The sequence below is a fragment of the Trachemys scripta genome, chromosome 9 (genome assembly GCF_013100865.1).
Source record: "Trachemys scripta elegans isolate TJP31775 chromosome 9, CAS_Tse_1.0, whole genome shotgun sequence".
Classification (NCBI taxonomy): domain Eukaryota; kingdom Metazoa; phylum Chordata; order Testudines; family Emydidae; genus Trachemys; species Trachemys scripta.
Window position 1 is genome coordinate 44,147,786 of NC_048306.1, and position 11,381 is coordinate 44,159,166.

The following is an 11,381-nucleotide window of genomic DNA, read 5'->3' on the forward strand; positions in this document are numbered from 1 at the left end:
CCGAGCTCAGTAGCTCTGCACCCGTGTTCAATATACGCTCACGATTCGCTGCCATGATGCAAGTGCCTGTTCTGCAGGAGGAGGGACCCCATCTCTCCCCTGGCACTCATGGTACACATCTGGTCATGGTACCCACCCAGCCCTCTAGCGTGTGCAGTTTCGGTACTCCTGGGGAAAACACACCTGTACCAAGCGCACATGATGGCCGCCAAGGCTATGATCCGGTTATGCAGCCCAGAGCAGTCTGGCACAAGAGCTGCTGCCCACAGGGGCAATAACATCTGCAAACACTTTGGAAGGTGGTAAGGTGATAGGGAACAGCCAGCATGGATTTGTAAAGAACAAATCATGTCAAACCAATCTGATAGCTTTCTTCGATAGGATAACGAGTCTTGTGGATAAGGGAGAAGCTGTGGATGTAGACTTTAGTAAGGCATTTGATACAGTCTCGCATGATATTCTTATCGATAAACTAGGCAAATACAATTTAGATGGGGCTACTATAAGGTGGGTGCATAACTGGCTGGATAACTGTACTCAGAGAGTTATTAATGGTTCCCACTCCTGCTGGAAAGGCATAACAAGTGGGGTTCCGCAGGGGTCTGTTTTGGGACTGGCTCTGTTCAATATCTTCATTAACGACTTAGATATTGGCATAGAAAGTATGCTTATTAAGTTTGCGGATGATACCAAACTGGGAGGGATTGCAACTGCTTTGGAGGACAGGGTCATAATTCAAAATGATCTGGACAAATTGGAGAAATGGTCTGAGTTAAACAGGATGAAGTTTAACAAAGACAAATGCAAAGTGCTCCACTTAGGAGGGAAAAAAAATCAGTTTCACACATACAGAATGGGAAGAGACTGTCTAGGAAGGAGTATGGCAGAAAGGGATCTAGGGGTTATAGTGGACCACAAGCTAAATATGAGTCAACAGTGTGATGCTGTTGCAAAAAAAGCAAACATGATTCTGGGATGTATTAACAGGTGTGTTGTGAGCAAGACATGAGAAGTCATTCTTCCGCTCTACTCTGCTCTGGTTAGGCCTCAGCTGGAGTATTGTGTCCAGTTCTGGGCACCGCATTTCAAGAAAGATATGGAGAAATTGGAAAGGGTCCAGAGAAGAGCAACAAGAATGCTTAAAGGTCTTGAGAACATGACCTATGAAGGAAGGCTGAAAGAATTGGGTTTGTTTAGTTTGGAAGAGAAGACTGAGAGGGGACATGATAGCAGTTTTCAGGTATTTAAAAGGGTGTCATAAGGAGGAGGGAGAAAACTTGTTCACCTTAGCCTCTAAGGATAGAACAAGAAACAATGGGCTTAAACTGCAGCAAGGGAGGCCTTGGTTGGACATTAGGAAAAAGTTCCTGTCAGGGTGGTTAAACACTGGAATAAATTGCTTAGGGAGGTTGTGGAATCTCCATCTCTGGAGATATTTAAGAGTAGGTTAGATAAATGTCTATCAGGGATGGTCTAGACAGTATTTGGTCCTGCCATGCAGGCAGGGGACTGGACTCGATGACCTCTGGAGGTCCCTTCCAGTCCTTGAATCTATGAATCTATAAACCCTTGTTGCATCCCTTGGGGGGAGCAGCATCTTCTTAAGGCCCTTCCTCTTAGGCACCTTGGGCTTGCACATGCAGCTACCAGCCACCAGGGGGCGCCCTGCACCTGCGAGGAAGGGAGGGAACCACCAGCAGACGCCATTGGAAGCTGTTGGGAGTCGAAAGTCAAAACATGTTTTGGTGGAAGCTTATGTAACTCTGGTTAAGAAGCGACCTACTTCTGGGGTGCTGTAGCTCCTGGGCGCAGCCTCGAACCTGCCATCGTTTGGGCGTTATTAGCGAGAATTGTTTTGTTTCACATGCACATTTTTACACTCGCTTTGGCAGCCGGGTTTGGCGCACTTGCAAGCCGGGGGAAAAGGCTAAAAGCTGTTTTATTTTCGCGATCAACAAGACGACGGCCCGGGGCCGGGTTCCTTTGCTTGGCATGTCGCCCCTTGAACCGGGTGTGACTGAAATATTGCAAGCTGCAGAAATCTCGGGGTGGGGGTTGGTATTGGAATGCCGGACACTTGCATGTCCAATGACGCAATGTTTTTGCAACATGCAAAACGACCCTCACCATCCGTGTAGACAGTGTGTATTGGGGGAAAAAGCCTGGGGGTGGTTAGTAGCGCCGGGGGTCTACACACACCAGGTTCCAGCAGATAACTAGGCTGCTAGCAAAGCTCTTGGGGGGGGCGGGCGGAGCTCTCCAGGGCATCTGTGTAGGAAAAATTCTGCACCGCGGAGTTAACCCCCCCCCCCCGGCCCCTGTACCCTCTCCCGACACACTGTTTGCAAAGCGGGGGGGCACGGCAAGCGCTGAGCTCCCTGCGCTCGCCCCAGGGTTCAGGGCGGGGACATGGCAGAGCCGCAGCCTCGCCTCGCCCCACCCAGCCGCAGCCTGACACCATGTGACGCCAGCAGGAGCCTCCTATATAAGGCGGCGGCGCTCGGACAGCCCCCCACTGGTGGCTAGATCCCGGCCTGTGACTGTAGTGTGCTTGTCCGGTCCCTGCCCGCCCACCTGCCCTGCGTCCTGCGCGCGGCCCATGGTCGGCTCCCTTAGCCCACTGCGCGCCCTGCCGATCCCGAGCGACGAGAGCCCGCTATCCCTGCGCGCCGCGGCCCTGGCCATGAGCACCGAGCTCTACCAGTCCGCCATGGAGGTGGCCGTGTACCAGCTGCACAACTTCTCCATTTCCTTCTTCTCCTCGCTGCTCGGCGGGGACGTGGTCTCCGTCAAGCTGGACAACAGGTAGCGCCCGGGCTGGGGGGCTCCACGCGGGGGGCGCCGGGCTGGGGGGAGCTGGCCGGAGCGGGGCTCGCTGCTAACCGGCCGCCGCTTTCTTGTGTCTTTCAGCGCCTCCGGAGCCAGCGTGGTGGCGATCGACAACAAGATCGAGCAGGCGATGGTGAGCACGGGCGGGGTCACTCCGCGGGTAGGGTTCACATCCCTGGGCTGATGCATTAGGGCTCGCGCCTGCCCCCTTCCCCGGGATCGCTGCGGGGCGCACGCCGTCTTCGTCTTCCGCTGGCGAAGCTCACTGACCGCTGCAGCGCGCCGGGCGGGTCGGGGGATCCCAAAGCGCATGCGGGACCCCCGGGTGTCCCGTTGCCCGGAGCCCCAAGCCCGCGCCCTGCAGCTAGAGAGGCAGGACACAGCACCCCCCCGTGCCCCTAGAGTGCCTGGGACCCACACCCCTCGCTTGGGAGCTGGTAGGGGCCCTCCTGGGAAAGCAACAAAGTTCTTCTCCCAGCGCGGCTTCGAGGCTTCACTCCAGCCATGCCAAAGGCTGTGGCACATCAAACTCCAAAATTGTTTTTCCTCTTGTGGGGGAAAGAGCACAGTGATCTTGCCCTGGGTTAGAGGGAGGGTGCTTGGTAGCAGATCGGAGCTCCGGTGTGGCTGCTGAGCCCTGCTGGGAAGGGCAGAGAGCTGGGCTCAGAGACCTGCAGAACGGCACCAGGGAGTTGTTACAAATTTGCTGTACAGTATGGGCTGCATGGTGACCGGTTTGCAGTGTCCCTGGCAGATGTGCCCCTTGCTAAATTGTGCTAATAGCATCCCCTGCATCCTGTACATGAGAGCCCTTTAGCCAGAACCCCCCAACCACTGCCCCTGCTCCAGCCAGACAGCTGGATTCAGCTGCTGGGAGCTCAGGCTAGCTCTGAGCATTGATGACAGCAGCACAGAGCCCAGCTGGTCGTGGGCTGCAGCCAGAGTCCATAGCTGAGCCTGGGAATTGTGGCAGAATGGTTTGGTAACAGCATGCCTTTGGTTCATCTCTTGTAGGATCTAGTGAAAAACCACTTGATGTATGCTGTGCGGGAGGAGGTGGAGATCCTCAAAGAGCAGATCAAAGAACTGGTGGAGAAGAACTCCCAGCTGGAGCGAGAGAACAGCCTCTTGAAAACGCTGGCCAGCCCTGAGCAGCTGGAGAAATTCCAGTCCCGGCTGCCTGCAGAGGTGCTATCTGCAGAGGAGCAGGGCGGGGCGGCTACCCCGGCCCAGCACACCAGGGGCTCTGCGGTGTAAGGTGGCTCTGTCCTTGGAGTGGGCAGAGCCACTGAACTCTTGCTACTTAATCTCCTTAAAAGTTGTTTCCTTCCTCATCTCATGTGGAGAACTTCCCAAGCTAGCGAGAGCTACGAGATGTGCCAGGGGCGCTGCCCCAGCTGCTGGGACACTGACTGGCTCTGAAGGAGTGAGGTGTCATGTTAGGACACTGCACAGCCAGACGACCCCCAACAGGGGCCTCTTTGCATGTCCTTGAGAGTGCAGGGGCTGCAAAACGGGTCATGTGCCCTCACTGCACCGTTCAGCTGGGTTCCTGTTGCACTTGACAAAGACTGATCCTTGGAGGAAGCCAGTTGTTGTTGAAGAGAGATACAATCTGCCCCTCCTGCCACCCTGGAATGGGCCTGGGGCAGGAACCAAAAACTGACCCCGTCAGCACCTTTCTTTTGGCGGCTGTGGACAGTGCATGGCTTGTGTAGACCACAGGTTGGGGATTACAAGGAAAGCTTTGTTTCGTTAGTGCAGGGATTTTTATATCCTTAACTGCATCTAAGGAACGTATACACGCAACCAGTGCTGGGGACGGCTACAGAAACCTGGGGCTCTTGCGGGGGCTCTATGGATGCTGCTGCCCATAGCTGTATGCCTGGGGCCAGCTGGGGATTCCAGCCGAGCGTGGAGGCGGGACGCTTGGATGCTGTTTGGAAATGGGTGACTGGAGCTCTCTCGCTGTGGGATAGATTTTTATACATAGCTCGGTCTGTGTACAGACCCCCCCCCCAGGAGGGAGATTCCCCCTCCTCCGGCCTGCCCAGTGCAGGGCCACAGGATACCCACAGCAGAGATTTTATAATGAAACATGCCAATGAGACCTGCCTGCCGTGGACGGGGCTGCATGGTCCCTCGGGGGTGAGAGCCGAGGTTATTTGCTCCGTGAGCGTTTCCCCCCCCCCCCCCCGACAGAGCTCTCGCGGAGCAGACTGGGTGTTGCTCTCGACATTGGACTGTCAGAGCATTAATGTGACTGTGTGAATCTAGCTAGAAATGGCAATAAACTCTACTTTTGATATAGACGCAGAGAGATATGTCTTTGTAATGGGAGAGGGGCAGTGCGGAGGGGAGGGGCTGGGTAGTGGGAAGGGTGGGGGTGGGATGGTGTTGATGGGAGAGGATCAGTGCGGCTGGGGGAGGGGAGAGGATAGGTGCTTGGGGATGGGGAGGGGGCAAACTCCAAAAGCTTTGGTGGGAATTGGGCTGAGGTTCAGACTGCGCAGGGAGGGACTGTCCAGCCCCTGTGTGCTTTGACCTGAGAGAGGCCAACTGGTGACATCTGTGGTGTGGTTCTGTCAGGGAGCTCCCCCTGCCCACACCCACACATTCCTCTGCTGCTCTCCAGTGAGATGCAGCAGGCTGTGCTGGGATGCAGTGCCTTCAACTGGTCACTCTGGAAGCTCCCTTTCGTGCTGGACGCTGCTGGCTTCCAACGTGAAGCCCCTGAGTTGGGGAGGGGGGGTGTGAATAGAGGAGTCAGTGATCCCAGCCCCCTCTGCATTTCAGCCTAATGGGCTGAGACTTGGACCCTTGGGGGGCCTATCCCCATTGCAGCCTGCAAGATGAGAGCAGGGGTGAGCGCTGGCACCACCAGGGTGGGCAGCACAACTGCATACTAAGGGGGCCTGGAGTATGTGGCGGTGGGGGAGGGGGGCAGGTGTGCAGGGGCATTGGGTGCTGGGCTCTTACAAAAGGGAGATGCGGGGCCTGCAGCCCCCTAGTGTTCCAGCCCTAGGCTCCCACACAGCTTTGACGGTGCCCTCAGCCCCGTGCTGTCCCAGGCCTGGGCTCCCAAATCTTCGAGCCCACAGAAGGGGACTGGTGCCCCTGGAGGAAGATCTTTCAGACGGTGCAGTCACATGCCAGAGGAGCAGCGGCCCTCTCCCAAGCTGCGGGGCTGGGCTGTGGGTGCTGCATGGAGCTGGCGTCAGTGAGAGGAGAGGAGTGCTGTATGAGGGCACAATGAGAGGGTCACAGCTCCTGGGGTGAAGAACATCCCCATATCATCCCTCACTGACGCTCCTCTCTAGCCGTGAGTGTCAGCGGATGCTGCTGGGACGAACCTGGGGGAGCCTCATCAGGATGGGCCCCGCTGGGAAGAAAGCAAAAAGACCGTTGTGAGCAGGTTGGAAAGGGCTGGACCGTCCCTGCGCTGGAGCCAGGAGCCCAGGGAGGGCAGCAATCGGGGGGTACCAGGGGGTGCAGGGATCAGGATGCAGAGAGACTCAAGCTGATTGGGAGGTGCCCCCTGGGGCAAGCTCTGAGGGATGCCATTCTCAAGGGAACAACCCTGTCCTGGCCCCTGGGGGCCAAATGAGCAGCCAGAGCTTTGCCATTTCCAGAGACCACCTCACAACGGGCAAAGCACCCCTTCCCGTCGGTCCCCAGTGGGGGAAGGGCACTTGGCAGAGACACTGACCCCTCTGCCTCTGTTCCCAGCATCCCAGCCTCCAGTGCAGCCTCTGACCTATCTGGGGTGTGGTGCCCACCCACACCCCCCTCCACCCGCTGCCCAGCTTCCCAGCCCATGCCCAGCTGGCACTTACCACGCTGCCCAGGGAGCTGCCCAGAAAGGGGCTCTCCAGCCCCAGCCACCTTCCCGCACAGCTGCTCTCAGCTTCAGGGCGCAAGCCGGCTCTGCCTAGCCAGGTCTGTTCGATCCCATCCCCACCGTCACTCCTGATTAGGGGCCTGGGTCTCCCCACTGGCATCACTCCAGGGCAGGACTGGGCTGCAGCATCCTGCCAGGCTGTCACCCAGTTGCCCCTGTCTGCACTTTATCCCCGCCCATGCTGAGCCAAGCCCCCTACGCCATGCACATGGGGACCTGCCAGGCTGCAGCCACATATGGTGCCCAGAGACTGCAGCTGTCTGTGTGGCCGGTGGCAGCCGTCCCTGCATGGCTGGAGGAAATGCTTTGGGCACCTTTGGGAGAGTGGCTCCAGGGTAACAAATGCAGGCATGGCCTCCTCTGTGGTCAGTGGGGCTGGGCTGCGGGGACACCTGGAGCGATGGGTCATGGAAAGAGGCAAGGTGTGGGGTGGTGAGGCTGGGCTGGGGTAGGGGGTGAGCTCCCCAGGGAATGGCAAGCAGAGAGAACAAGGGGGTGCTCTGCTGCTCCCCAGGAGGTCACCTCCCGACGCCTACACTTGGGCTACTCCCCTGGGCCCTCAGCCAATGGGCCCCTGAGCCCTTTTCCTGCCACGGCGTCGCATTTGGAGCTTGTGTGCAGGTGCTTGTCCACTAGGCCCCCTAAATCCTTCCCAGTCACTGCTCTCCTTGCCCCCAGCCTGAGGGTGTGGCCTGCGCTCCTCGGTGCATGACCTGGTGTTGCATTTTGTTTGACTGGGCCCAGCTGCTCAGCAGGGCTGGCTCCAGGCACCAGCCCACCAAGCTTGTGCTTGGGGAGGCACCTGGAGGGGGGCGGTGCGGTGTGGTGCTACGGTTCCGGCCGCCAGGGAGAGCAGAGCCGCAGTGGGTTTGCCGCCCTCCCCCGGCGCTCTGGCCGCCGGGGAGAGCGGGGCCGGACTGGGCTCTCCGCCCTCCCCGCGGCGCTCTGGCCGCCGGGGAGAGAGGAGCCCCAGCTGGGCTCTCCGCCCTCCCCCCGGCGCTCTGGCCGCTGGGGAGAGCGGAGCCCCGGCTGGGCTCTCCGCCCTCCCCGCCGGCGCTCTGGCCGCCGGGGAGAGCGGAGCCGCGGCCGGGCTCTCCGCTCTCCTCCCGGGGCTCCGGCCGCCAGTGGAGGCGCGGCGGGCTCGCTGCCCTCCCCCCGGCGCTGGGGTGGGGGGAGTGGGAGGCTTTTTTGCCGCTCCTCTGCTGCTCAGTGATCCTGCACCTGCTATACGACTCAGTGCTCGTTACCGCGCTGCCCAGCTTCGTGTCAGCTGCAAATGGTCCATGTTGGCACTGAACACAGAATGGAGCCCTATGTGCCCCACTTCAACACCGCAGTTCGTGATGGTTCTGCAGTGAGAATTACGTGGTGAGATCTGTCAGATCCCCAGTTCTTAATCATTACCCCACATGGTTTTAGTGCGAACCCGCAGTGCTAGTTTTGTAAGCCAACAATTGTGCGGTACTAAATCAAACATGTTACAAAAGTCAAGTCCAGCTACATAGTCCGAATGCATCCCAGACAGACAGCAGGTCAGTTTGACAACTCGCCGCAAAATCCTGGTCCAGCATTAAGGCTTTTTTGATTGAATCCTGTATCAGCTTTGCCATGATTTTGCCTGGGTCTGATGCCCCTCCATGACTGTAACGGGAGGAGGGGTAACGCAGGTGGGAGTCACAGCCCCACGGGGAACAGCCCCTGAAATGCCCCACAAGGCTTGAACCCTGGTTGTGCTCACCCTACCGAATGGCTGATGAAGAGTTGCAGGCATGTGGCTCATGCGCCCTCCTGCCCTTGGGTTCAGCACATGGGCAAGACAGGCTGTGTCTGCTGGAGCTGGGTTTGCAGGTGCTCAGGCAGAAGGGTCAGGCCATGCCAGCTCCCATGGCTCAGAGTGTTCCCGGCTCCAGCTGGGTCTGGCACCAGGGCCCATAGCCAGGCTGAGCCCCCCCAGCTAAACTCCCCTGGCTCACAGCTTCCAAGCGCCCTGGCTCCAGGCCTGCAGCCCCTCGAAGGGCGTGGCGCTGGGAGGCAGCACATGCTCAGCCCTGCACCTGGCAGGAGGTGCTGGACAATGCAGCTGCAAATGGGGAACCCAGCACAGTTGGGATGCTGCTCCCCAAGCAGCTGGTGAGCAGCTAGGGTGACCAGATGTCCCGATTTTATAGGGACAGTCCTGATATTTGGGGTTTCGTCTTATATAGAAGCCTATTATCCCCTACCTCCTGTCCCGATTTTTCACACTTGCTATCTGGTCACCCTATGAGCAGCCAGCCCTGCTCGTCTGGGCAGGCTCCTCTTCCCCTGCACAGGCAGGGGCTTCACCTCACTCACGCTGCAGGACAGAGGCATCTTTTCCTTCCAGCCAATCCCACGTTCCCCTTTCCCTGTCCATGCTTGAGCGCTATCACCCGCCACCCCATCCCAGCCTACAGGAGCCAGCACACCCCTGCTCAGGCAGGAGGCTGACAGCCCAGCCCTGGGTCAGGCAATTTACAGCTGCCCCAAAAGTGAGGAGTCCAATGGCAGGGAACCGTAGAGCCCTTGGCCCATGAATACCAATTGTGTGCGCTGGGCACTGCCTGAGGGCTAAGTGCAATACAGCATAAGGGCACGTGGGCCCAGAGAGTCCCTTGCAGACAGTGTCTAATGTGAAAATGCAGCACAATGCGGGAGTGGGAGGCGTCAGTCATAGCTTGGGCAAGGCCCAGGACTAGACGAGGGGTGGGCTGTGGGCCAGGACTGAGGGGCATCAGCAGAGGCTAGAACTGTGTGTGGAGCCCAGTGCAGGGATAGCAGAGGGGTTGAGGGGCATTGGCAGAGCTGGGGGGGTGCCCAGGGGTGGGTGGGCACTAGGAATTAGAATTACATCCATTGTTTTAAACCGAGGAACTATTCCAAGGCCATGTTTCCGAGGCTGGCTGGGGATTCACCTGTGGGGCTGGCAGTGCCCAGACTTGGGGGTGCTGGTAGGTGGCTGGGCTCCTGATGGCACCTGGCAGCCTCTCCTGTTGCTGTTGGGCTCTGATGCTGCATCCAGCACAGCTGGGCCCAGGGGAGGTTTCAGAGCCAGCCCTGGGGAGTCAGTGACATCAGGAGGGGAAGTGGCAGAAGAGCCACAGAGCTCCAAGAACATCAGTTCCCTGGGCAACGCTGGGTAAACAGACAAACTCAGGCCCAGCCGCGGGCATGGGGGAGGGGAGCTGTGCTTGCTGCTGCTTTGGAGGGGACACTCTCCACCCGCCGCTGCTCATGGTTCTGCAGTGCCCAGGCGCCACATGCCAATGCAGCCTCTCGCCTGCTGCCCCCTGGCTGGTGCATCCCCGCCCCTACTGATGCCAGCACACGCATGCTGGTACACGCGCTGTGCACACAGAGGCGTGCTAAGATGCGGGTGCATTGCTTTGAAGGGGTGTGAAGAAGTGGGACTGTTCTTAATGTTTTCTCTGAATACTGTGTGAGCGCCTCAGTTTCCCCTATGCATTTCTTAAGTCTCTAGGGGGTGAGATTGTTGCAGAGCAAAGGGCCAGTGTGCATAAATGGCCGGCACTCTGTCTTCTGGCAACTAATGGCCGGGGCCTTTCCTCCCTGCAAGGGGATAGCTGAAGGTGTTGGAGAACAAAGAGCTCAGGTGACCTCCTGGCCCAGGAAAGAGACAAACGCCAGAAAGGAGGGGTTGGAGAGTTTCACTTTGGAGCTGGCTGGGGACCTGGAGTGAAGTGCAGATGTGGGTGTCTGGCTCACTACCCCCCAAAATGGACCTGGCTGAGGGGTCCTGTTCTCTGTACCTACAAGCTCTGTTTTAGACTGTGTTCCTGTCATCTAATAAACCTCTGCTTTACTGGCTGGCTAAGAGTCACATCTGACTGCAAGGTTGGGGTGCAGGACCCCCTGGCTTCCCCAGGACCCCGCCTGGGTGGACTCGCTGTGGGAAGCGCACGGCAGGGCAGAGGATGCTGAATGCTCAAAGGTCAGACCCAGGAAGGTGAAGCCGTGTGAGCTTCTTGCCCAGAAGACAGCCTGCTCACAGAGAGGAGACTTCACCAGAGTCCTTGACTGGCTTTGTAGGGAGCAGTTCCAGAGCATCGCCCACGGACTCCGTGACAACTGGTGGCAGCGGTGGGATGTACTGCACCCCGTGAATGGAGCTTCTTGCAGTAAGTGACTGGGGAGGAGTAAAATGAAGTGGAATTGATGAGGACCAGGCGTGCTGAATGCTCTGAGAGGGACAGTTCCAGGTGGCGATTAACCCCTGGGAATGTGTGACCAGCGAGAAGGATTGTTGGAGTAACGGGGTCCCCCTGAGGACTGCAGTGAGCAGTCTCAGGGGTGGTGGAGCCTGCAGCTTGACCCTGGGAGAGAGAAGGACTTTTGCAGTAACAGGGTTCCCCTGGGGATTGCAGTGAACGGTCCCAGGGGTGGAGGAGTCTGCAGCTTGACCCTGGGAAAGAGGTGATGACCTCGAGAAGGGCTGGCACCCTAGGTGTCTTCCTGGAAACTGTGGGGGAGCTAAGAGCACACAGGCTTGTGAGTCCAAAGCAACTTGGGAACAGTGAAGCGACGGCCTACCTCCTCAAGAAGGACATTGTAATTCTGTGCAAAAAGAGAGGGTCACACATTGGGAAGTTCACCAAGGCACAGTTAATCATGC

The 11,381-nt window shown here is 58.2% G+C and overlaps 1 protein-coding gene across 1 annotated transcript; it reads left to right on the forward strand.

Annotated features, from left to right (window-relative positions):
* The first annotated feature begins 2,498 nt into the window (after positions 1 to 2,498).
* On the forward strand, positions 2,499 to 5,141 carry LOC117882867 (TSC22 domain family protein 3-like). Its single transcript, XM_034781730.1, has 3 exons — positions 2,499 to 2,805; positions 2,911 to 2,962; positions 3,844 to 5,141. The coding sequence occupies exons 1-3, from the start codon at positions 2,600 to 2,602 to the stop codon at positions 4,084 to 4,086; spliced, it is 501 nt and encodes a 166-aa protein (XP_034637621.1). The 5' UTR covers positions 2,499 to 2,599; the 3' UTR covers positions 4,087 to 5,141.
* The last annotated feature ends 6,240 nt before the right edge of the window (positions 5,142 to 11,381 follow it).

Coding starts and splice junctions, on each gene's coding strand:
- LOC117882867 (XM_034781730.1), top strand. CDS start 2,600: ATGGTCGGCTCCCTTAGCCCACTGCGCGCCCTGCCGATCCCGAGCGAC. Junction 2,806..2,910: donor TCCGTCAAGCTGGACAACAG/GTAGCGCCCGGG, acceptor TGTGTCTTTCAG/CGCCTCCGGAGCCAGCGTGG. Junction 2,963..3,843: donor ACAAGATCGAGCAGGCGATG/GTGAGCACGGGC, acceptor CATCTCTTGTAG/GATCTAGTGAAAAACCACTT.